This window comes from Buteo buteo, chromosome 23 (genome assembly GCF_964188355.1).
Source record: "Buteo buteo chromosome 23, bButBut1.hap1.1, whole genome shotgun sequence".
Lineage (NCBI taxonomy): Eukaryota > Metazoa > Chordata > Aves > Accipitriformes > Accipitridae > Buteo > Buteo buteo.
In genome coordinates this window covers 20,482,819-20,508,373 of record NC_134193.1, presented here as the reverse complement: position 1 = coordinate 20,508,373, position 25,555 = coordinate 20,482,819, and the positions used below count along the sequence as shown (strand labels likewise).

The 25,555-nt window shown below is 53.4% G+C and overlaps 1 protein-coding gene across 8 annotated transcripts in view; it reads left to right on the top strand.

Moving 5' to 3' along the window:
- GPSM1 (G protein signaling modulator 1) overlaps nt 1–25,279 on the top strand; it is an 81,551-nt gene extending 56,272 nt beyond the window's left edge. For 4 of the 8 annotated variants that reach the window (XM_075055038.1, XM_075055035.1, XM_075055036.1 and 1 more), the window contains 3 exons: nt 19,544–19,703; nt 22,315–22,523; nt 22,987–25,279. In XM_075055038.1, coding sequence (XP_074911139.1) covers nt 19,544–19,703; nt 22,315–22,523; nt 22,987–23,175 — 558 coding nt within the window. In that variant the 3' untranslated portion in view covers nt 23,176–25,279. Of the gene's footprint in view, nt 1–3,682; nt 3,702–12,846; nt 13,084–16,856; nt 16,935–19,543; nt 19,704–22,314; nt 22,524–22,986 lie in introns of those variants that run through there. The other 4 variants (XM_075055042.1, XM_075055039.1, XM_075055040.1 and 1 more) reach the window with 4 other exon arrangements.
- The last annotated feature ends 276 nt before the right edge of the window (nt 25,280–25,555 follow it).

Here is a 25,555-nt window from a genome sequence, read left to right as displayed (position 1 = left end):
ACTAGGTTTTGCTGCTGCCTGTGCATCCACAAAGTGAAGGCAGCTGTATTTATATCCCCTTTCCTAAAGTTTTCTGAAACACCCTCAGAAATCGAGGAGCTTCCCAGAAGCCAGAGCTGGAGAGGCTCGGGAGGTATTTGAAATTCTGCCCTGATCCCTGCAGTGCCTGGTGGTGCTGCATGCATGCTCTTTGTCCAGGCATAGGAATAAATGGTCCATCACCCCTGTTGCAGGCAGCAGAGCCTTGCCGGCACATGGCTTACACCAGCTGGTTGTCTTCAGACCGTGTCCCGCCACACATGAAATACCCTCCAGAAAGGGGTCTTTTGCCAGAAGAATGTCTCTGCAGTATGTCCTGGTGGACAAGGCTGGGTCACTTCAGGTGAATTTTGTTTTGTGTTGCTGCTCCCAGCTGACGGTTATGCCAGCCTGACTTTGTAGCCTAGGCCAGACCTCAGAATGTTTAAAGTCCGTGTCGTCCTGCAGGCACTTGCCAAAAGCGAAGCAACCCGTTGCTTTGTGTTCTGTGTTTGTCCCCATCTGTCAGGGCTACCAGGGCCATGTCAGTCTGTTGTATGGGAGTGTGGGTGGGCTTTTTTGAAAACCTGTAATTCCCATCCATGTGAGTCTTTTAAAATCAAATGTAGCAAAACCCATCCAAAATGGGAGAGAAGCTTTCCCAGGTCAGGCTGTTCAGGCAAGAATCCCCCCAGATTCCTCGTTTTGTGAATGCTCAGAGCAAAAATCCTCTTTAATCCATCAGTACATGAAGTCCTTAATTAGAGGTGAGCTCTAATAGTTGATTTAAGGTGCTTTTATGGGATGCCACAATACTCGCTGTCCCATCAGAAGGTGTGAACTCAGACTGCGCGCTCAGTCCTGCGTGCTGCTCTCCCACGGTCGTTTTGCAGAGGGGAACCGAGGCTGTGCACAGGGATGCCCAGGAAAAAAAAACCTCATCCCAGGCCCCAAGCTGAGTGATGCAATCTCTGGATAAGTCCTGCTGTCAACACAGCTTCTGACCTCCTTCCAAAGGGGCTTTACTGCAGCAGGCAGGTCCCTGGGACAGCGATGTCCTGTGGGTGCAGCGCCTGAGTCAGAGCTCCCGGGTTCGTTGCCCATCTCTGCCACCGACTGCCTCTTGTTTACCTCCCTCTTCCCCATCTGTGTGATGGGGTAATGCTGCTTCCCTGCCTACCCTGGGGAGGTTACAGAGGCGTGATGATGGCTGTAAAGTTGTTTGAGCTTTGGATGGCAGGAGCTGTGGTGGTGTTATTAGCATTGGTGATGATGATGCTAATTACCGAGCTGCTGGGAAACTCCCCATGGGAGGAGGCGGGAGAGGGGAGGGGAGGCAGGGAAAAGTGAAGGGAGGCGAAGGGAGCTTGGGGATGGAGAGGAGCCTGTCCCTGCTGGCAGCTCTGTCGGGCCCTGGGAGAAGGGCTCAGCCTGTTGGCAAAGCCGTGGGGATGCTGGGATGGATAGGAGAAGCCATGGCCCAGGTGCTGCGTAAGGTAGGAGAGCGTGCTAGGGCCTGCGGCAGGTCCCTCCGTGCGGCTTAGACCTTCCTGCCGTTGCTGCGGAAGATGCTGGTGTTGCAGACGATGGAGAGCTCGTGCAGGAGGGTCGCATCGTTGGCGGGGCAGACACGGGCTTCCTTACCCCTCCCGTGGCCCCGTGAAGTCGGGGAATTTCCCTGCCATGGCTTGTGGTCGCTGGGAGGAGAGAGACCAGCACTGCCTGGGTCTGGGGGACGGGCAAGGGCAGGGTCTTCTTCACCTTTGAGGTCAGGTCTGGAGCTCCTGTGGGAATACTCAGGGCTGTGAGTGCCTGGTTCTCCGCAGGCAGAGCAAACATGGGTTTGGTCTGGGAGAAGCTGGTGAGGGTGAGATGCGTTTGGTCACGTTTTCTCTGTTGCAGCAGAGCTCTGAGGACCAGTAGCCACATTAGAGCTTGGTCCCTGTGCCTGCAGTTGCAGGCGGCCAGATCCGCGCGCTCCCTGGGACACGTGCACGGCACACCTTCTGTGTTTCCTCCCTTAAAAGTAATATCAAAGCAGGAGGTCTTGTACCACATGAAGCTTGCAGACATCAAAGGCTAGCTCATAAATTTAGCCCCTCTGCTCTGCTGGGGAGAAGGTCGTAACACTCCAGCTCTTGATTGGCTTGGTAACAGCTGCATTTTAGAGGGTTACTGGAAGGATGGGATTTTTCTAACACTTCAGAAATATCAGAGGTTGTGTGTCCCTCACCCCCCTCTCTGAGAGAGCAACCACTGGAAAAGAGAGAGGGTCTATGGAAGAAAGGGGCTGTGTATTCCTGAAAAGACTGCCTGGGGAGGGGCTGGGGACCTGCCCCAATTCTGGGCCTTGTGTTGAAGGTCAGTACTGAGCTAAAGTCTCTGAGGTCAATGGGACTGTGCACGTGCCAGGGCTAAAGCACTTCATTGGGTCAAGGTCCAACAGCTGGAGCAAAAACCATGGAGAGAGGTACAGATCAAACCTAATCCTCTCCACTCCTTGGGGATCCATGCTCTAGAAATGGTCCTGTTCATCTGGACTCTTCTCTTCCCAGGGGAGTACATCAGCTCAAGGGAGCAATTCCTTGCTCTTGAAATCTGTCCTCCACCCTGTCCTCAGCAAAGACCATTTATAGTCAAGAGAAAGAGGAGCTGCACTTGATTGCAGTGATGACTTGCAGAGATGGGTTGCTGATGTATTTAGACACTGAACAATTTGCAAGCATACTGCATCACCAAACGTTCCCTAGGCCAAATGTTTTTATAAGACCTTTTTTATGATTACAGTGAGAAGCAACCATAAAAGAAGGGAAAAATTTGTAGATCATACCCCCTCCCCCCGCCCCAAAGGCAGGTTGCCAGAGCTCTTTTGATGGTTTCTCTCTCATGATTTACTAGGGGATTGTCAGGTTGCAGGAGCGATGCACAGAGCAGATGCTCGTGGTTGACCCTCTGCCTGGCCTGCAAGAACAAGAGTTCAGTCCCTGGTGTCACGGGGCAAGGAGCAGAGCTGGAGGGCAGCATGGCATCCGTGGCAGAGCCGGGCAGGAAGGTCCTGCCTGCCCCTGCTGAATCGCGGTGTTGTCCAGGCAGCGCTCGGATGTCGGGTGCCCTCATCCATCCCCTGTGACTTCACCGTGCACTGCAGAGTTTGCCAGATGGATATTGGGGTGCAAGGGTAAATACAGCCTGGGGGGCTTCCTCCGAGACACTTGCACTCCGGCCCCAAAGCATCTTTTTCCCTGGTTGTCTTGTATTGTTTGAGAGAGGATTAAACTGATACTTCCTCGCAATCCCTCAGGAACTTGAACATGGCAGGGTTGCACCAGGCAGCCTTTGCTACTCTATGGTGGCTGTCAGTGCATCCTCCCTCTCTTTTAAGATGAGGTAGCCTCTTTGTCTCATTGATGTGTAAACTACCGCAATGCAAGCGCAGTGCAAATGCACACCCTCGTTTATCCCACAGCCTTTATGTTTTGTTTAACTGCATAGGTATAATTATGCCATTATCGTCGGTCAGACTTTCTAGTGTAAACGTGCTCTGAGACCGAGAGCAAGGGGGATGGAGAGGAAGAGAGAAGCCAGAGTCAGGGAGAGGGAAGGCGGCTGCTGCTAAATTTAAGACTGTTCCTATGACACCTGGAGACTGCTGTGCTGGTGTCAGTCCTGTTGGAACTGAGCAGGTAAACACCGAGCTGCGGCTCGTTCTTGTAATGCTTTATCTTCCCGTTCAGTTTGTGGGACCTTCTGTAGTGCTTCGGGCAGACGCAGACCTGGGAGAGAGGCTGCACTGAGATATTTCCTAGCTGGAGGCAGGATGTGCCAGAAGACTTTCTGGAGGGCTGGAATCTGTCGCGTATCAGGAGGCTCTTCCAGGGGTTGGGGCTGTTCAGAGAAGTGGCCAGTGATCAGGTTGCCTCCCCAGAGTCGTCTTAAATTGTCTGACCTTTCTTTCCGTATGTCTATATGAGTCTTTTTGTTAAGCTCTAGGGCCCTTCTTTTCTTTAGCTCCTCTTCTCTGACTCAGGTGGGCTGGTTGCACAGATGCTGCATGAGCCAGGAGAGATTTAAAAAAACACTCTCCCACACCTAGAGGTGCAGCAGAGCCAGAGCCAAGGCTCTCACGAGTTTTGCAGTGCAGAGCCGTGACACGCTGGTCCTCGCTGGGACTTGGGCGCTAGCATGGGAGTCAGGGAAACAAACGGGTAGATAGAAAATCTCTGCAAAGTAACTGCACGGAGATGGTGGGGGGAGGCAATAGCGTTTTCTGGCTTGCACTGCCTCTGCTGCATTCATTGCCTCAGAAGTAAATTATCAGTTTCTTCCTTAAATATTAACAACTGCCAGGTAATGAATTCCCCCTCTCTGTTTTATAATGGCACTAAAATTGGGAATTGCCTTGGTTTTCTCTGTAATTATCCAATGAGAGCGTATGAGTGAGAGGGAGGCACGGCAGAGCTGGGCCTTGCAGGCTCGGCTGCAGGCAAGTGTCGTGCCTGGGGGACCGAACCCCGGCACGACCCTTCCCAGTGGGCAGCTCCGGTGTGCGGGGCTGGGGCTGCGCGAGAAGCGATGTGAGGCTTATGAGTTTATGATCCTTCATTAAGTTACTTTTCCTCATGCAGGGGGGTGGGTTTGGGAGGTAGGCTAGCATACACAGTTGGAGTAAAAGCCAGAATTACCTGCCAGGCTCCTCGGCGTCCCACGGAGGAGAAGCTGGTCCTGGTGAGGTGTGGTTGGGAGACTGGGTGGGGAGGGAGCAGTGTCCGTGGCAGGGAGAGGTGAGGCAGGAGCCATCCTGATCCTCCAGGGTGCTGGGGACAAATCCTGCACTTGCCTCTCTCTGGGGACCCCTTCCTCGGTGCGGATGGCGCCTGCATTTCGGACAACTCTGTGACTCGAGGTTTGGTTTTGGGAGAGATCAGTTGTCTCCAGAGCTGTGCACGGTTCCCTGCACTCTCTGCACAACAGTCCACGTTGTGCCAGTCCAAGGCTTTTCCTTTGCATCCTCTGCCTTGCTTATCTGGGTGGCCAGAGGAGACTTCCTTAAAATCAGCCCTGCAGAGTCCAGAAATAGGAGTCCAGAGACTCTGCCTTAGATGCCTTGGGCGTAATGGAGACGGCTGCCTAGCTTAATTTGAGAAGCAGTGATCATCTCTTCTACCCACAGCTTTAGCTTGGGAGAAGGATATGGGCACTGGCTGCTTTAAGCACCCTTTGCAGCCGGGTCCCAGGGGTGTCTCTGCTCAGAGCAATGGGCTTTTCAGCACCGAGGAGACTCTCAGTTGATGCTGTTTTCATTTTGGAAAAATGACAGCTCTGCTACGGAGCCCCTGAAGGTTGCAGGGAATGGTTTTGACATTTCTTAATTTAAGCCAGAAAAAGGTCAGACTGTGCTCTCTGGGTCACCTGTGAATATTTGACCCTTTGGGGTGCTGAAGCAGGAGAAACGACCCCTGCAAGGTGCACTGCGCTGCACAGGACAAGTGTTAACTCTTTTCTCCCCTTTGTCCTGCAGATGATGTGGAGGACAAAAGCTAAGTAGAAAAGAGAACCTGTCACCACTTAAGAGGCAGATAACTCCCACGCACTCTGTGGGACAGGACTGATGTTGGCAGGGCAGATGGTATCTGTATGGGCCACAGCTCGATCAGTATCCTTTATCTGGGGCGGAGATGGGTGAGGACTGCTTGCTCAGGGCTTGTCCCAGAGCTGCCCTTGCAGTGACCTGCCCACGTTTTGCTCTCAACAGAAGCAAGGCAGAGGTCTCGCTGCCTCTAGGCCTTGTCCTCGGTGAGATACTTCAGTGCTCAGGTCCCAGACCTGAAAGCTGAATTCCTTATCTTCCTCTCTTTGGGATATCCTTGTTACTGGTCCACCGCCTTTCTGCTTCTTCCTGCTGTGCCTGTCCCTTGTTTCTCCTCCTCCCAGGCTGAGGACAGGTTGTGAATCAAAGCTGTGCTGTGGAAAGGAGATAGGAGGCAGGATTTAACACAAGCCTGTGCTTGTGCATCAACTGAGTGCAGAAAAAAAGGAAGGTAATGTCTGCCCCAAGTGCAGGAGGGCTATCCAAGCCCTCGGCTGTGCAGAAGTTACACCAAGGACCCCCAAGGTCTGGATGCTTCTCAGATCCCTTGGGCTGAGGGTCAGAGGAATGTATGAAAGCATGTCGGAGAACCCCATAGTCCATCCATAACTGGCTAAGCGTGGAGGCCAGTTTTGGAGCTAGAAAACTGTAAGAAAGAGCCTCTTACCAGAGGAACCTGCTCTAGGAAGGAGGTGAAAACTGAACTGGTTCTCCAAGGTCCCCCAGCAGACCTTTGTTGGAGGTTACGACAGAAGGTCTGCAGACCGGCTAGTCCAGTGGTCCAGGCTGGAGCTGACTAACCAAGCTACCAAAATACATTCTTCTTCCCTTGACTCACTGTAACTGAGTTTTCAGTTATTGGCACCTTGAAGCCATAATTGAGGTCTGCGTTCCTCCTTGCACAGCCTTTTTCTCCCAGCAAATTGTCAGCCGTCAAGTGGTATGAGACAGTAAGAGAGATGTTACACTCACCATTTCCTAGAAACTGTCACTTTAAAGAGAACAATACTAAAAACAGGGATGAATTGAAGCCAGACCCAGAGCAATAAAACTCGAAATGTTTGACTTCTCTCAAAATCTGGAACTCTTCATTCATTTCTAGGGTCTCTGCGGTGCCTGGGGCACTTTGTACGTTCACAGTTCTGGCCTCTCGCATTTAATAAACTGCACATGCCAGAAGAGCTTAAAAAAAATATCTTAACTCAGGTTCTCTTTGAATGTAAATCAGCATAACTCTGCTTAAATCACTGGAGCTACGATGACACCAGATGACACAGGGGCCTCTGGTGATTGGGGATTTTGTTTGGTTTTCTTGCACAACTATCTCTTGCTCAGGCAAATGCAAGTGCAAGAGGTAGCATGGCTGTGCCTGTGTTTCACCGGGGTGCCAGCAGTGACCTGTATCTGTGGCAGTGCCAGGGACTGAGCTCCCAGCCGTGGCACGTAAGGATGAGCGCCTGATGGATCTGGCCGGTCTCTGTGGGTGGACTGAGGCTGGGAAGGGAGTGTAGTCTGGTTTTGTTTGCTGGAGCCGTGCTGTGTGTTGTTGTATTGCTTGGTGGGTCTACATAGATAATCTTATCTGTACCAGTAACTTGTGTTTCTGTTTATATGAACTATATTTAAAAAACAAGGAAATGCACCCTAATAATACGGGCTTTGGGTTTCGTTTAAGGACAGACCTGTAGCAGTGCAGGAGCGTGTCTAATCAGACCAGTTTTGTCTGTATCTTACCTTCGATAGTGGCTGTTACCAGCTGCTGGACAGGGCTCCAGCACTGGAGGCTCTCCCAGAAGACACAAACACAGCACAACCTTGGGGCAAGTTTGGCTTTTGTCTATTATTGCCCAGCTTTGGAGAGGCCAGATTGCAGCCTGTGAGCAGCTTGTCTGGTGTGGTCATTTGGGCATCCTGCCCAGGGGCCACCCCGCTGCCTTCGTTCATCACCAGCGCAGCTCCGTCCCCAGCATTCGTTGGCGGTCGGGCAGGAGCATTCAATGACCCAGGCGACGGGCAGGTTGTTCTCTAACCCACTGCTTATGGATAGACGTGGTCCTATCCAATGCCAATCCTCTTTTCTGGATTTAGGATAGTCTTGGGGTGAGCAGAGATTTTGGGGTCTCTCTGGGTTCTCTTTGTGTCTGTGCTTGTAGGTGCAGGAAACCGAGGCTCCCTGGGAGCTGGCTGAGGGTCCTCCGTGGTTGCAGGAGTAAGGAGAAAGATGTGAATCCATAAATCAAAGGAGCCTGAAATGAAGAAGGTTCAAGTGCTGTTTCTTGGAGCTCTCATGATAAAAAACCGTTGTGGCAGCAGGAAAGCTCCCTCTGCCCCTGTATGAGTGTGAATGGAGCTGTCGGTGGGGGGGATGTCAGGGTTAGAGGTGCAGGCAAGCAAATCCCAGCTGGACAGGAGAAGGTCACCCTGCTTTTGGCAGTCACTGCTGGCTGCCTGCTGGCCAGGGCACAACCTGCGCCCGGGGTTAACGTGGCAATTGCGAGCCTCTGCTCGCACCTCACCTTCAGCCTGCGTCCACATTTCCCATTAGCAGTGCTATTTTTGAGCCTCCCAAGGCAATTAACACCAATTAATCTAAAAAAGCCTAAATAATGGTTTTTCAGAGCCCCCGGCTCCTTCCTGGTCCCCATGCGGCCCCAGAAGACTGCAGCCCGAACCCGGCAGAGAGCTGAGCCCGGTTAAGTGCTTTGTGTGCAGGGAGAGTGGGGGAAGCTTCTTGGGGAGATGTGCAGTTAGAGAAGGGTCCCGAACTATCCCGTGGATCCAACTTTTTCCATCCTGGATCGTGGTGTCTGTGCCACAGAGGGATGCAGTTCCCTGCAGTGCTCGTTCTGCTGGAGGAGAGGGGGAACCAGTTTCTGCAGATCGGTGCAGCCCTCTCTTGAGAGCCAGCAAAGAGTGATCCCGCTGAATATGCTTGGGTGCAGGAGGTGCAACTCCCCTGGGATGTGCAGAAAAGTCCTTGGAGGATTTTTTGCCTGTATCTAAAGCCATTTGCATCCTAGTATTCTCTGGGAACTGTCACGTGGAGCAAATCAGCCTCCCTGTCTTTGCCTTCCCCAAATGGGGTGTAGTTTCATCTTGCCCTTTTAACTAGCACGTACCAGAGCAAAAGCTGCTTTTTGCTGATAGGAGAAGCTGTTCCTGTGTTTGCATGTGATTTTTGTCTTACCTGTTTAAGCTCTTCTGAGAAGGGCTGTGTCTGATGATCGTTGAAATGGTAAACCCATGGGTACCAGCCCCAGCATCCTCCCTGCCCCCAGCAGGGCCAGGATTTCATGTTTTGTGGGGTGCCTTGCATAACAAGGCCTTGATCTTGAGCGCAGCCTTCAGGCATTACTGGAATATGAGTAAATAATAATTAAGATTTGGGCGTTTGCTGCAGTGAAGGGTGTTTATATGAAGGTTAGATGTGCGTTATGGGTGCTAATGTAGATGGGTGTGTGTGGATCCACCGACTAACTTCTCCCGATCGTTACCACCCCTGGTAAAGGTGCTGCATCTGTTCAGCTGGTTTTTAAAACAACGCTATGCTAAGAGCAAGTAGGTGTCTAAATAAAAGTACGTTTCAAGAAAGCAGCACAATTTTGGCAATCCAGAGACAAGTAGGCTTTTTTTGCAAAGCGTTTTCAAAGCAAATTGTCAGTAGGTTCCAATTTCAGATGCACCGAGCACAGTATATTGTGGGGAGGAGGGCATATCTGCTGCTGGGGGAGCGTTGGATCATTTCCATCGCTGAAGAGGAGCGTCTCCTTCACTGGCAGCGGGCTTATAGGCACCTGTCTCCTCCATCACCTCCTACTCCTCGGTAGGGCTGGAAGTGGGGAGGTGGTGGTGCGGACTAGTGGATACAGTAGGTGACTGGGAGTTGAGCACTATATATTAACCTTGGCTTCTGTGCTAATTAATCAAGAATATGGGTTATATCCTTTAAAGCAACGGAGTTATTTCGGTTTAGCAAATTACTGCTGCTCAGCTGAGACTCAACAGCTGAGTGTGGTCCTAGTTCCACCTCCCTCCAACTGCAAAGTAAATCACTGCAACTAGTTTCAGCTAAAACGTTGTGCTTTGCTGCTTGGGTGTGCAACGGTGTGCACGGCCAGGTACCGCAGCTCTGTGTGAGGGTGGGCATTGGTTATGCTCCAAAAACTTACTGCTTGCTGGCATCTGTCTATAACCTGACTTGTTTCAACCAAGTAGTTCAGGTTCACTCCCAGTTTTGGTATTTAAGGGATGCTTCGGGTTTTTGATGGGTCAAATTGGCCTCTGGAGCTTCCCCTCTTCTTCTGTGGACTGGAGAGACTGACCTGGAATGATAATGCTTCTAACTTGTCTCCTTGGTTAGTAATTTAAGCTTTAGGTGCTAAATCTAGGCTTGTGTGTTTCTATTAAATGGTGACAGGGAAACCCAGACTGGCAATGGTAAGTGCTGTCAAATCCTATGTGGGAAAGTTGCTACATGAACTACAGAATATTGTTGTAGCTCTTTGAGGACTGTTTGAATATGCTGACTAACATATTGCCTCTCAAAGAGAAAACAGAAGTAATTTCCGTGCAATGGATGCACTGGTCTCAGCAGTGAGGGCTGGCTACCTGTGATTTCAGGTAGATGACAGTGTAGCTGGGGAAAAAGTGTAAATCCAGAATTAATAAGATTGTTGCACAAAATGGCCAAATCTGAGCACGTTTGCGCGAACTTTTCAGGTGGTCAGATCAGCACTGCAAGTAGCAAAGGTGTCAGTAACACTTCAGCCAGACACCCACGCAGGCCTGCCACACTCTGTCTCAAAATAAAAGCGAAAACGATTTTATCACCTGCTATTGATCCAAAGGGGTGGATTTAAGCCACGTGTGGCAGTAGGGCATGCTCCCAACAGGTCAGCAGTTACTGTATTCAGGAAGGAGGGAGCGTGGGTGAGTTATTTTGATTTTGTTTGAAACAATAAAACCCAAGTTATTTGAAATCTTAACAACAGAACCAGCTTTTAGCACCGGCGTTTATAGGGATGAGTGGGCGAGTTGTTTAAAGGAAAAAAAAATCTTTGAAAACAGTCCAAGTAAGGGTGATAATTTCATCCTACAAGGAAAGCGCGGTGCACACGTTGTGTTTGAGCAGCGTGTGAATGGTCTGCACCAGGGGCTGTGGCTGTGCAGTTTGCAAAACACGCTGACGGGCACCCGCGTGCCGAGGGCACCCTCGGGCGCACGCTCACAGCTCCCTGGTGCGAGACCTGGAGTCTGAAGTCGCAGGTGGTGTCTCTGCAGATCGCAGACGGCTCACTCGCTCTCATTTGCTGCATCCTAAACTCAAATGCAAAAAGTTGCTTCCTCTTGCTGTTCCAAGCACTGACCTCTTGTGTGTGGGCTCTGCTCCTTTCTCCTGCTTTTCACCCCCAATACCAGCTTCAAATGCCCCCTTTCATAGCTGTCCCAAGTCAACTCAGCTCTTCAGATAAGGGGCAGAGTCTCAGTTCTGGTTCATTCCCTTCTTACCCCTCTCCACCAAAGTATCCCCTTAACTCAGCTCCCCAGCAGGGAAACGGTGGCCGCAGCACAGACGTTCTGCTCGCGAGAGCTGCAGCGATGTCTCTGCCCCCACACCGAGCGTGACAGCAAGCAGATCGACTGTGCCCTGCTCCTTGCCCTTCCTTGTGCCTTCTTTCCCTCCTCAGTTGCTGTAGCATTTTAAAAAATTAAATCACAAACTAAATTGAAGTTTAGTACGTGAGCTCCCCAGGCAGCAGCTTAGTTTGAGGCTGATTCCCAATTGTCTCTTGCCTTCCATAGCCTGCGGCACCAGAACAAAATAGGTGCAGAGTAATTGCCTTTTGCCCGCTCTGTCCTGATATGAGGATTTTGCAAGGTCCTGTGTGATGGAGCGTTGGCCTCTTCTCCTGGCACATGACAGATGGGGCTGCCCCACAGGACAGATCCTGGCCAGCATCACTGGTGCTGCGGAGGGTCTTCTTGCATGTCTGCAGCATCCCCACCATGGCGGTTCTGCCCGTCTCTCATCAGCACAGGGTGTTTTATCACTTGTTGCTTCAGAGCTTGCTTTTCCCCCTGCGCACAGCCTGACCCCCTCCCCGTCAGCCAGGTCGGCCCCGATGGATTTGCAGTCCCCGACCGCGGCTGCCCCAGCCCTGCTGCTCTCCTCCTGGAGATGCTTTATGCATCCGTGATGCCTTGTCCTTTGGGTCAGGATTGTTGCGAAGCCCAGAGAGGCTTCCCAGCCCCTCTTGGTGGATAGGAGGGGGCTGGGGGCTGAGATCTGCCGTGCCCTGCGTGCAGCCTGGCAGGGGCCAGAGCCAGGTACCGAGCCAGGAGTCCTGATCTCGGACCCCACACAGTTTCTATGTTTCTAATTACTGGGTGGCTCCTGGAAATAAATTTACTGGTATGGAAAGGCACAGGGAGTCCCCAAAAGCTGCATTTGTTCAGGATAAAGAAACTTCCTACTTTTGCAATGAAAAATGGGAGTGAAGTGTAAGAGGACAGTGTGGACAGAGAGCCGGGAGTGCCAATGGGACTCTGTCCTCGTTTTGCTGCTGCCCTGCCAGGTGGCCTTTGGCAAGCTGCTTCTCCTTCCAGTGACCCATTTCGGTGTCAGAAATCCACATTTCAAATTCACGTTTCACAAATGGGAGGTAAGAGCAGCTCTTTGGCTGCTACGTAACATTTCCATCTTTCCATGTTTAAAACCTTATTGCAATTAGAAATGTCCGTCTGTTAAACAGTGGTACATTTAAATCAAGAGATGCCTATGGCTGAGCGTCTTTGGCTCTTGCAAGAGGACAAAAAAAAATCGCGTATCTAATAATATGAGGAGCAGGAGGACTATCTGGAGCTAAAAATGGTCCTTCAATATTTTGGTGCTTTAAATCTGAGTGATCATATTGTGTCTGTATGTGCACAGTGCATTTACTGTCGTGGTGTGTGTGCCTGTAGAGCTGAGTGTGTTTGCAGATGTAGTTTAGGAAAATTGATCCCAATCTATTTTTAAGGTAAAGTGTGTGTGGTGGGTAGGAGGTGAGGAGGTGGAAGGAAAGCTAAATATTCGCATAGCTCCACTGTGTGTTTAAGAGCATCATCTAATAACACTAGGATCGTGGCAGCGAGGTGAGGGAGAGACGAGCGCTTCGCTGGAGTCCACCCCCTCGTGCAAGGGCACAGGAGTGACTCCAGGAGGAGCGTGGCGAGCAGGGCTGTCGCTTTAAGCTGCATCTCGCACCCAGTGGGTCACTGGTGCTGGCGACGTTCTTCACATGGCTGCGCGCTCCGCATAAATCTCTGCTCCGGCAGCCGGAGCGGAGCTGGAGAGAGCTCTCTCTGGCTGCTAGCGGTAGCTAAAGAGCATCGAAGCGGCAGCCTGCATCGCCAGCCTCTGCCCGGCGAGGTGAGGTTGTTCTCGCCCGTGGATATGTAAAAGCTGGAGCCTGGGGAAGAGCTGGCTGCTGAGGTCAGTAAGTAAAACTTGGTTTTTGTTTGTGTTTCCCTTCTGTCCTCTGAAACGAGAGGCTAGATCGGGGGTGAGAGAAGGAGGTAGATAGAGAAGAGAGATTTACTCAGGTCAGGCTTGGATATTGCCTGTGTGTGCTTGTTTTTTTTTTTAAAGTTTGCAAGTAGCTTCAGTTTGAACTTTTTATTATTAATATTTTTGCAACTTTCTGGGAAATAGAGGCAAGCAATGCACAGGCTGCTCGAGTGCCTGCTGATGTCTTACAACAGAGTGTGACGAGTGCGGTTGGTGGTTTTCTGTGGCTGGCGGTGCTTACTGGGGGAGGACGGGGTGTCTGCCGGCCAGCCCTGCCTTTTAGAGGGAGTGTGGCAGCAGTGCTCGAGGATTGGCATCGAAAGGGAAGTGCTGTCCTCAGCAAAGACTGGGCAAGTTTAACAGCTTTCTGACTTTGAAGATGACAGTCTCATCAAGGAGTGGAGACTCCAGCCGAGGTGTTGGTGGCCGGGGACTGGGAGAGCCCCGCTCCCGAGCCCCAAGATGATGCTCCAGGCGTTTCACCTCCTGGTAAAACAGGCTGCGGCTTTTGGCCACGCGTTTTCTTCCACTCCTTGTCCTCCAGCCTCCCCCTGCCTTCTGGGAGGCTTTCTGCAAACCTGCCCTCCGGTGCCTTTCACCAGGTGAAGCGATGAGCTGGGGAAGTTAGTTCAGTGCCTGATGTACCTACGAGGTGAGGGGGTTTGGAGTTGCGGCCGTGCCAGTGGTGCTGGCCCCTGTGGTGGGTTTGTCCAGGGCGAGGTGTTGGGGTGATGCAGGGATAGAGAAAAGCCGTGTGGAGGGGACTGGCAGGCGGTGGGGCCGTCCGGGATAAAGTGCTTCCAGCACTGGCAGTCACCAGCACCACCCAGCCCCACTCGTGCCTGGTGACTTTGAGGTTGGCTGCCTTGAAAAGAGAGGAGGTAAGCAGTTGTGATGTATCTGCGTTATGGAGGGAGACAGATAAGGCATGGCACGCGGGTGTAGAGGTGTTGGAATGAATATCTGCTAGGCCCTGGGCAGATAAGCACCTGCTAGAACAAGGGGCACAATTTTTCCAAGAACTGTCTGCAGCCGAGAGCTTGGCGCTGGGGACCGATCGCTGGGTCCTGTCCCAGCTCTGCCACTGCGTCACTGCGGGACTTGGTCAAGTCACTTCATCTCCACGTTGTCTCTTCCCTGAAATAAGGTGAGGAGGAGTATTCGTGGTGGACACGTTTAAATGCCAAGGCAGTGCTCTCTGAGGGAGTAATGGTGAAAACTGCTGCATTGTCCCTGAACCTGCTGCCATTCTCACCTCGTCCCTGACCTGGCCCACACACCAGAGCCAGATCGCCTTTGAGCAGCAGCTCCTGAGCTGGATCCGCTGTGCCAGACCCACTGGGGTCCATCCACCGCTGGGCAGCAGGTCCTGCCCGCAGGTAGGACAGCACCATCCCCCTCAGAGGGCTGGATGAAGCCGGCGCGAGATGTCCTTGAGCTTGACGGCTCCTTGCTGCATCGGGGCGTGTCTGCAAAAAGTTGAGCCTGGAGGAGAGGAGGGGAACCAAAGGCAGGCCAGCGCCCTGTGGGGACACCAGCTGCGAGAGGAGAAGCCGATCCGACAGAGGAACAAGATTTGGCCCTTTGGGTAGCTCATGAGAGCACCCGCAGTTTGGTTTGGTGGGCGAAGCTCCCTTCGAAGGGAACGTTTCACCCGTGCGTGGTACAGCAGGTGCTTTTGGCACGTGGCGGCGGCAGGAATCGCTGGAGGATGTGCCGTGGCTCTGCCAGCGCAGAAATCATCTGCCGTGGTCCTTGGGCACCTCTGGAGCCCGGTCCCAGAGCAACCTGGGAGCGTCTCGTTGCATGGCCGTAATCAGACAGGCTTTTGCTGGGGCTCAGCAGCGAATGCAGGGAGAGCTGTATCCCACCCTGGCTGCTGCTGCTTCCCGGGGAGCCCTCCGGCACTGCCCAAGCTGACTTTAAGCCCTGTGGGGGCAGCAGCAAGCTGTGGGAGAAGCCGCTGTTGCCAGAGCTGTTGGGTTGAGGGTATTTCAAGAGCAGGTGCCCGTGTGTGGTGGGGGAGCACGGCTGGGGCCAGCGGTGGTAGGTGTGGGCTGCTTGGGTGCCAAAGCACGACTGGGGACAGGGTGCTCCCCAGGAGCGGTGTTGTGGAGCAGAAAGGCATGAAAGAAAAGAAAGAAAACAGTGCAGAAAGCATGGTGCCAGTGGCATTGCCCTGCTCAAACCAAGGACTTACCGCTCCTGGCCTGGGATGTGTGTGTGGGGCCGGGCAAAAGGACCCCCCCCATCTGCCGGCCAGAGAGCGCTGTGTCCTGCTCCACAGGGCCCTCAGGGATGGAAACACCATGTGAAACTAGCACGGAAATAATTAATGTGTCCTCTGCCGATCCCGGGATGGGGCTCTGGAACGGGAACGTGTCAGAGAAAAGCTCTTCTCTGCAGAGACCCTGCCGGGCAGCGGCATCCAAGGGTGGAAACCCTGCGGGGCATTTGTGGGCTGTGGCTTTGGGTGTTGGGAGATAGAAAGCATTTTAGCTCTTGCAATTAGGCCTTCTCCATTTGTTTAATGGCTTTCCTGAATCCGAGTGGAAATGGCCAAGGGGGATTAGGCACAGGAGTCTGTTCTGACTTTGTTTTGCTTTGCATGGGATCACTTCAGCTTTGGCCTCACCTGCGCATCCAGAGCAGCTAATCTGAGGGATTTCCCCATGAGATGCTGGTCTGTGCCCTGCACTCCTGTGCCTGGGGGGCAGAGCCGGGCAGCCCAGGACCTTCTCATCCAGAGACTGTGAAAGGTTTTATTTAGTACGAGTGAGAGTTTGTCGGAGAGGAAATAGGGTGTGTGCTCCGCAGGGCAGTGACCCGCAGCCTGGGAGAGGCAGGGGCTTGGGGCAGCCTGAAGAGCTGCTGGTCCCGGCCGAGCAGAGGGACAACCTGGGGCGGCATCGCTGCAGGGAGAGCGGCAGCAGGCACCCAATCGCTCCCTGCAGCTGTTCTTCGCTGCCTTTCCAACGCCTCAGCTGTGTTTTACACATCCTGAATCCAACCTGGCAGGTTAAACAGCCTGCTCATCCACCAGCAAATACATGTATGCAAAAGCCTGGATGCCTTCCAGTGAGGGAGACCCGTTTCAGGTGAGCGAGTCCTGCGCCCGGGCTGTCCTTAGCCAGGTAGCTCAGCTCTCCGATGAGCTGGCAGTGCCCAGGTGGAAATACTGCTCACAAAAAACTGGAACAAAGCTCTGACCCCCACCTATGGGACCTCCACCTGCCTGGGACGGTGGCCGTCCCTCTTCTGCCAGAGGTTGGGGAGCAGGAGCAGAGGCTCCGTGCTTGTCCTTGTCCCTGCGTGGGAGAGGCGTGTGTGTCTCCGTGGCCGTGCCGAGGACAAGCGTGTTTGCAGCCAAAGCTGCCCTGGGGGTGATCTCTGCAGTGCCAGCAGCCCCCAGGCTGTGGGTGCCAGCAAAAGCCCCAGGTCCCTCTGCCCAGTGCAAATGGGGTTGTTTTCCCTCTTTGTACATGATGGAGGCTGGCTGACCGGAGGAAAGTAACAGTTGGCAGAATTTGGGTAGCTGTGGTGCTAGAGGCAGAGCATGGGGGATGAGGCCAGGCAGGGACACCAGCCATGGGGTGAGAAGTGGTCTCGAGGCTGGAAACCAAAGCTGCTGCCCAGGAACCGTTTAGGGATCTGGGTCCTGGGCCCACGGTGACCGCTTGTTGTGTGTCTGTGCTATCGCAGGAGTGTTGCTCAGCCCCGTTAGGGGATGCCCTGGCTCTCGGGAAGCCTCCTGACCATCCTGGATGTGCCAAGCCCTGGGTAAGCACAGCTCGGTAGCAGATGGTGCACCCCGGGGTGTGATTACGCATCCATCTGCCCTCACAGCTCCTTCCTCGGGGCTAGGAGCAGACTGCGAGCGGAGGGAGCCAAGCGCTCCGTGCCTTGTCATATTTCAGCGTTTTAATTAGAGAGGTGCAGGCCTGGGGCAGCGCTGGAGGGAGCCTGGCGTCAGTGGGTGCTGCCGCGGGCCCTGCTGCACCCCACGTCCCGGGCTGGCGCAGCACGTGCAAGCCCTAATGCTGGCCCGCGGGCACTCGCCTCCTGCCCCTCCGGTTGCCATCAAACTGGGAGGTACCAGGCATGCAGCCAGCCCCGTCCCACATTCACACACACTGGCTGCTCTTCCTACTGATTCAGAGCATCCTTTCCTTTCCCAGGCACCTTTTGAGCAGAGATCCCCACATGCGAAATTGCAGGGTCCCTGGCAGGATGCACCCGGGGGGGATCTGGTCTCTGCGGGGGCGAAGCCCCGAGCTGGGGGCTCTGACCTACGCGCTGCCCGGCAGCTCCCTGCAAGGCAAAACTTCTGTGGACCTGCGACTGCTCTGATTTACTCTGTGCGGTTGCAGGGAAGCTAGAGAGAGAGGCTTGGTGTGAATGAGCCGGCTTCCTCCTCTAGCCTGAAATTTGGGTCACGCAAACCAACATAGCAGAGCTGTGATAGATGTAGTTCATCCTTGGTTCAAGCCCAAGCAAGCTTTGATTTCCAAGGTGCAACTGTTGATGGCTCAGAGAGTCCTTCTGAGCTGCTATTTCATTAGCGGATTGGCACGTGGAAAGAGGTGAGAGGGGTTTTTCCCCTCCCTGATCAGTTCCCACATTGCTAATGTTCCTCTCTGGCCCGCTGCTAATTTTGACGCTGCCCTAAATAGAAGCTGAGTGCATCTCATCTGCTTCACTTAGCATACAGGAAAATTGTTTTCCTTCATTTACTGAATCCAACTTGCGGCTTTAACCCTGTCAGCACAAGTGTCTCCCCATTGCAGACCTCCCTTGAAGGGCTTCCCATGCCTCTGCCCCGACGGAGAGCTCTCTGCTGGGAACAGCACCGCACATGATAGGAGAGGGAGAGCTCCTGGGCTGCCCAGGACGGCCACCAGTAGAGCTGGGAGAGGAGCTTTGCTGCATGAACAGCCAAGGAGATCCCTTTCTCTGCTGAAAGGTCTTGCGCTCTGGCCCGGCTCTCCCTGTCCTCTCTCCATCTCTCTGCCGGGGTGTGCTGCTTCCCAGGAGGGACCCAGTGCTCCTTCCCAGATTGGCCTTCCCCAACCCCAGGCTGCAAAATAGATCAACACAGGCAGACCCAGTTGTAGGAGTTTTTGGTTAGTTTCTGTTCTGGTATTTCTTCCAGCATCTGGTGGGACCAGCTCGGCACGCAGGGACCCTTCCTGAGCCTGGCCGATGCCCCTTTTATCACTGTCTAATTTTATATCCCATTCTGAGTGGCTCCTTGGAAAGATCGGCTGTTCCTACTGCACCGGCTGCTCCAGGGCAGGACTCTGGGTTCGTTCTCCCAGCACGGGGCGCACGGCCCCTCTCCGTGCTGGAACCGGACACAGCACAGCGCTTTCGAAAGGCTGCCTTGAACGCAAACCCTTCTGCAGCACGACTTAAATATATCACTGTCTAGTGCAAGGTGCTTATTTGGGGCTCTTGTGCAAGAACCGTTTTCCTGAAAAACTATAATTTTGTGGCATTTGCAGCTCGGTGACTGTTACAACAAGCGGTGTGCTGAGGACACAGGAGCTCCGAAAGGAAGCATTGGGGGTGCAAGGGGCAGTGGCCCGCAAAGGTTAAATTTAGCTGGTTAAAAAGGACGGCTGAGTGCTGGCATGCCTGAGCTCGAGCTGAGCCTCAGCTGGGCACACAATAACACTTCAGCCAGGGCGTCTGCATGTTTTCCCCTCGTCCCTCATGCTCCCAACCACAGTCCCTCTCTGAGCCCACCCCTTTGCCAGCCCAGAAGCTCCTCTTCCTTGCAGAGAAGTGCCAGGGTGAGTGCTGTCCCCTTTCCTCCCCTCTTTCCCTTTCAGCCTCCAGTTTGTTCTGAGCACTCAAGATGCTCTGCAGCAACAGAGGCTGCTCTGCGCAAGGCTAATCTGCTTGCTGGTAGGACCCCAGCTCTGGTTTGGGCTGCAGAAGTGCCCAGAGTCTCTGGGGTCAGCCACAGCGTGGATGACCTGCTGGAGCGGCCGCAGCTCTCTGCGGGATGCCCCATCTCGTGGAGCACAAGTTGCAGAGCAGCTCTTCGCCCCACTCCCACTCAGGGGTCCCTGCGGGAGAGGGGACCTTCGTGATGCTCTGCCTGTGGCCTCCTCTAGGAGGGTGGCGTTAGGTTGTCCACACTGAAAAGTGGGAAGGGAAAAAGGGAGAGGTTATTTCAGAGCCAGGAGGACAGAGGGACCAAGTAGCAGTGACCCCTGGCAGGCTCCAGGGCTTGGCAAGCCGCGGGCACAGCCGGGAGCCGGCCTCTGGACAGACCAGGAGAGGGCACGACGCATTGCCGAGGCCACGCCAGATGGAGCAATTGGACGTGGGGAGTTGTTTGGGGCGTTCTGACTCTCATCTGTGTTTTACTGTCTTTCCAGAAAATCAACCGGACCCCGTCGGATGAGGAATGCTTCTTTGACCTGTTGAGCAAGTTCCAGAGCAATCGGATGGATGATCAGCGCTGCCCGTTGGAAGAATGCCCATCGGAGGCTGCAGAGGCAGCTGCCACACCGGTCCCTGCCCTGGAAGAACGGATATGTAAGCACTGATGCGTTCATAAGTCACTATTGCTATGGGAGTGATGCTGCTCCCATGGTGTGGCCAGCTGTCGTGGTTTTACTGTGAATCTTACTGTTTTATACTGTTTTCCCCAAGCCTCAGCATTCTGAACTTAGCAGTCCTTTGGCAATCTCCATCGTTATTTAAGGAAGAAAGAAACATTCTTATGTTAATGGTTGCTGAGGGAAAGGCTGGAGAATACGAACTAAGGCTTGGAGAGTAAACCAGCAAGAGAAATGCAAAATATACTTGGATTTTTTCAGTGCGGATCTTTTGAAGGTCTGGCCTTTTGAACAGTGAGGTTGGCACGAGGACTTCTGCCTCTGCCAGCATCTCCAGGAGGAAGATGCTGATGGTCATTACTGAGGGAGCCTTGTAAGGGCCCAGAGAGCTGGGGCATGCAGAGGGCTGGGGCAGGCTTTCACAGGCAGGTTAAAGTATTGCCAGTTTTTCTCATAGCGTTGCCATGGAGGAAGAACTTCTGGATTTTGTACAGTTCTTGGATGCTGTGGTGATAGGTGCTGTGTAAGAACAGAGAAGCCGGAAGGATGGATAAACAGTAGGAAGCTCCAGCAGGCAGACAGCTAGCTCACCCATAGGAAGAAAAGGGATAAATTGAGGAAGCTGTCTGACAAATAGATGGGACAGGAAAGGCAGGTCAGGTCTGTGTTTGCACTTTGGTTTTGCGTCTTTTTTTATGATACGGCGTTGAGGTCCTTTGTTTAAACCAAGCTGGAGAGAAGCATTAAAATGTGCAGGTCACACTTGCACGCTTAATCACCACCACAAAGGGCTCAAAACACTTCATTTGAAGTGATGGATTTGTTTATCGGTTTCCAAATGAACACGAAGTACAAATAGGAGAGGAGGAGACCCCTGAGATCCCTCCGAGTGCGGCAAGAGCTGCAGCACGAGACTGCTCAGAGAAGTGGGTGCCAGGAGCAGTGAGAGCAGAGCGGTGTGGAGAAGGTCAGGCTGTGGCAGGAAGGCAGGTTGGCTGTGAGGTGAGCAGGTTTTTGTCGTCTAAAAATAGGGTGGAAATGAGCATCACTTTTTCAAGATACACATTTCTGATACAGAAGTGTGTTTGGCTGTAACAGCTGTGTAGTTTAGGAGGCTGAGTTTAAAATATGGAGCTTTATAAAGAACGTACAAGTAGGCACAGGCTCTGCTTTTGTTTTGTCTCTGAGCCTTTTGGACATGTTGTTTTCAAGGTTTCTTTGTGAGCTAAAGGGGAAGAAACTCATCTTTGTGTTAGCACTCAGATTTTTATGTGTTTCTGCAACTCCACGAGCTGGGGCTTTAAAAAGAGCACGTCGTGTCGGGAGGCTCGGGGCACCCTCTGCTCAAGTGCTGTGTGCTCACTGGGACAGTAACACCAATTCGGCTGTGTTTCTTACAGGTGTTTTTTGCTTGCCCCTGTCCCGAGCACAGTGTCTGTTGTTTGGGAGCCTTTCACTGCCCGGCAGCTGCCAGGAGCCAACAGGCTCTTTCCATTGAGCGCTGCCCGAGAGGCGTTTCCAGCGCTGGGGGCTGACTCACTTGCTTTGCAGAGGTCCTGGCATTGCTCGTGTGCCCCGTTTGAAAATCCTCCCTTTGTCCCGTTGTTCCTCTGCCCTATGCGAGCCCCTCGGTGGTGCCGATGGGATGCTGCCTGGTGCAGGCGTGCAAAGCTGGGGGACGCTGCCTGGGCACGGCTGCACTCCGGCCGTGCAGGTACTCCCCCCAGGGCTTTATAGAGTAAAGATTATATGTATAGGTTCTGGACCGGGACCCTCTGCCACCAGCTCATACCAGCCCCCTCCCAGCAGGCAGAGCCCAGGCTCAGCTCTGTGCGATGAGAACCGGACCCCACGAGTGTTTTCTTCGCACGTGCTGTGACGCAGGTCCTGCAGCTCATCGCAGCCAGAGTGTCTGCAGGGCTCACCCTGACAGTGCCTATACTTGAGCTGGCCCAAAAAAGGCCGGGCTTCTGGGGGCCTGGAAAGGATGTGCCACCAGGTGAGTGGCTTAGCCAGGCCTGGGCTTTGCTAATTACCTGCCTGTAATTATACCCAGCCCTTGGGACCGTGCAGGGTGCCCATGGCCAAGCCGGTGATGCTCGGGAACTCCGTGCTCACCTGCAATCGCCGGCACCTGCCCAGCTTGGGGCAGCTTGGGATGCAGCCCAAGGCTTTTTCGGGAGGCGGGTACCAAGGGCTGTGCTGTAGCACCAGCCTTCAGAAAAGGGAGCAAGCGGTTGCGAGATGGGGCAGTGGGTTTTGCTCCCTGTAACGCTTTGCTTTGATGGTAGGTTTTGGCTCACTTGTGTTGTCGGCACTGGGATTTTTCCTGCTGTGCGATGCAGGGTGGAAGGAGATGCCGACGGTCACACAAGAAGCCAGCATCCTCCCCAGCTCAGCCGCAGGAGGTCTGGCTGTACAGTGAGCCCCGGTCTCTTGCGGGGGAGCGTGTAAGGCTCGGCTGCAGCCCGGTTGGTTGAACAGCGGTTTGGTGATGAGAATTTGGGCTTTCTGCAGAGCAGAACCACAGCTGAGGGATGAGCGGGCAGAGCTGTGATCCTGATGTGTGCTCCTCTCCCCACTCACAGCACAGTCCTCCTTAATGGCGTCTCCACAGACGGAGGAGTTCTTCGACCTCATCGCCAGCTCCCAGAGCAGACGGCTGGATGACCAGCGTGCCAACGTGGGCAACCTGCCAGGCCTCCGGATAACACACAACAACCTGGGGCACCTGCGTGTGGAAGGGGATGCCCAGGAGCCCGGGGACGAGTTCTTCAACATGCTGATGAAGTGTCAGGTACCGGCAGGGCTGAGCGGGCTACAGAGCTGGAGGGGGGGAACACTAGTTTCTCCCACAGGGGCAAATGCCATCCCCTGATCCCACCTGCCCTCCTGGGAAGGGCTGTGGCCAGCAGCTGCCCACCCACAGCCTCGGGGACCCGGGCAGGTACTGGTCTTTGCCTCAGGTCCTTCTTTTTACCCTGTACTGAGGGCTGGGCTTTGTTACAACTCTACAGGGGAGAGGGTGGCCGGAGAACCCACCTTCCATGCAGTGCCTACAGCCCTGGGCTGGGTCCCTGCTCTTTCCGTACGCTGGAGCCCACAGTGGGGTGCAGCACTGCTGGTCCCACAGCCCTGCACCCCCAGACGGGGAGCACGTGCTCTGGACACCTTTTGGGCACTGGTCCCAGCCCTTTACATCTACGACAGGACTCTCTTATCAGTACTCAGTCCGAACACCTGTTCTCCTCCCTGTACAGTCCTCCAGGATAGATGACCAACGCTGTGCACCACCGGACTCCATCCCCCGTGGCCCCACCATGCCGGACGAAGACTTTTTCAGCCTCATCCAGCGCGTCCAGGCCAAACGCATGGATGAGCAGCGGGTAGATTTGGCCTCAGCCCAGGAGGAGGCAGCAGAGGAGCAGCAGAGGCCTGGTTCCAGCTAAGAACTGGGGTTTGGCTTGGGGGGTTGTTTTGTTTTCATTTTGTTTTTTTAAAAAGAAAAAGAAAAAAAAAAGTGTAGGTGGTTTCAAACCCGAGCACTCCTGCGCTACCACAGACTTCTCTCAGGAGCCGCCCCAGGGACACGGGAAGCCATACCTCTGTTGTGTTGCACCTGGCTGCTCTGCAGAGGCAGTGTTACAGGAAGGCCCATCAGATGGGGGACGGTTTTTAAACAAGGGGTTTTTTAGGACATACGGCCACTGTAACACCGGGCACAGCACGAGGGAAGAAGACTTTGGCAGCCCCTTTGCTTATCACCTAAAAATCCAGGAACTTGTGCTGTCGGCCAGAAGAGGAGCCCAGAGTGGGTAGTTAACTCCAGCCTTGATGTCTTTTATTTCCAGAACGCTTTTAATTTAATGGGGGAAAGGAAGAGCATCTTTTCCATTTTGAAGTCCTCCTGTCTTGCCTGCATCACGAGGTGACACAAATTGCTCTGGCTCCTTCCCTGGAATGCCTTGCTCAGCTTTGTTCTTTCTATGGGAGGAAATGAGCCCAAGTCAGAGGTCACACCAGTGCTTTTAAACCTCAGCCCTGCCCCAGCTGCAGTCGTGGTCCCACACACCTTAAAGTTTATTTTAGGTTTGCCGAGGACTCTGCAGTGAGCCCTGTGACACCCCCTCTGCTTCCCCAGCCGCAGTCCTGTGCAGAGCTGTACCAGGACCTCCTGAGCAGGAGCAAAGCCTTTCTCGCCCTGAGCTTTAGTGGGATTTGGTTATCTCTAGAGAACAGCCATGCAGCAAAGCCCAGCTTCAGCCTGGGACAAAGCCTGAAAGGTAACTGCCAGCCGTGCAGCCCAAACTGCAGGCCTGAGACACGGGCCTGTGCCCGGGAAGGGAGGAAGGAGGTCTCTGCTCGTCTGTTCAGCACAAGGCAAACGTGGGCAACTCATCACTTCTGGTGCTGCTGAGCCAGAAGTCTCGTGCATGATTGTCCTGTGCACCAGGTGAGTGTGCCCGAGGCAGAAGCTGGCATTCAGCAATGATCCGCTTCGAGAGCCAGCAAAGTTTCCTGGCCATGGCTTGTCAGGAGAGCAAAGCAGAACCATCCCCTCCTCCCTTCTGTGTCCCAACAGCAGTCAGGGATAATAGCCCTTCCCTTCCCTTGTTTCTTCCCAAACCAGTGCTGAGCTTCTCTCAGTCCCTGCAGGCCCTGGCAGAGCTGCTCCCAGCAAGGCACTCCGCTTCTGCCCAATCTGTCTCCAATAAATGGAGCCTCTCGAGAGCTCCAGACTGGGGTGTTGGCTGGGAAGTCAGTTCCACCCCACACACAAGCGCAAGAGCCTACGTTTGCTTTCGTTCCTTCCCCTTTTGGAACAGTTGGAAAAGCAATCTAACTTCAGGAGGTGGAGTCTTTTTTCTTTCCTTGACTAGATAGGCTATCTTGGACTTCAGAAACTCCAGTAATGAGTTCTGCCAAAGCAGGTATGTTCCTATAGAGGACAAATCAGCACTTTCTATTTGAAATGCATTTGATGGAAACATTTCCAACCAGCAGTAAGATTTTTAGACCAGTGATGCTGCTCATCGGGCATTTAACCTGCCTGCACTGACCATGTGGAGGGGTAGCTGCATTTTACCTGCTACCAGGGAGCACTCACCTGCTACGCTGCTGCATGGATCGCTTGGCCGAGGCTCGGCCTCCTTCCTGGGGCTGGTCAGAGCTCTGGAGAAGGGATAGGAGGACCTGCCCAGCCACCTACGTACTGACCCAGCTCGCATTTGTAAAGAGGAGGAAAACATTGAAGACGACTTGATCAGCTGCAGGCTTGGGCCTGTGCAGCTCTCAGCCAGGTGGTGAACTGGAATCTGACCGTTAAGCTTTCAGAGATGTTAATTATTTGCCATATACTTGAATGTATAAGCTTATTTATTTTTTACATGTGCATTTGCTAATGTCATTTTAATGGGGAATTTCCAACCCACAGGTACTTTTTTTTCTAAAAAATAATCTGCCAAATGAATTAATATATTAGAAATGAATACAGCTCAAGGGGAAGGGGGGGGTTGTGCTTAATAAATATTTGTGTCTAAGCTTCAGTGACAACACTTAATTTCCATTATTTCTTGGCCAGCCTGCCTGCTAGCAGGGCTAATGCTGGCCCTTTGGAACGGGGTTGGGGGTGGGTGATGGTCTCCTGTGGCAGACATCACTACATCTAAATGTTAAGTAAAGGGTGTATGGACTCACCTACACATCCCTTTACATTAAGAGCACGCAGGTCTCTTGGGCATCACCGCCATCCCCAGCTCTCTGCCTGCCTTAAACGCACAGCACCTATCTGACTGCACGGCTGTGGAGGGAGAGCGAGCCCTGAGCATT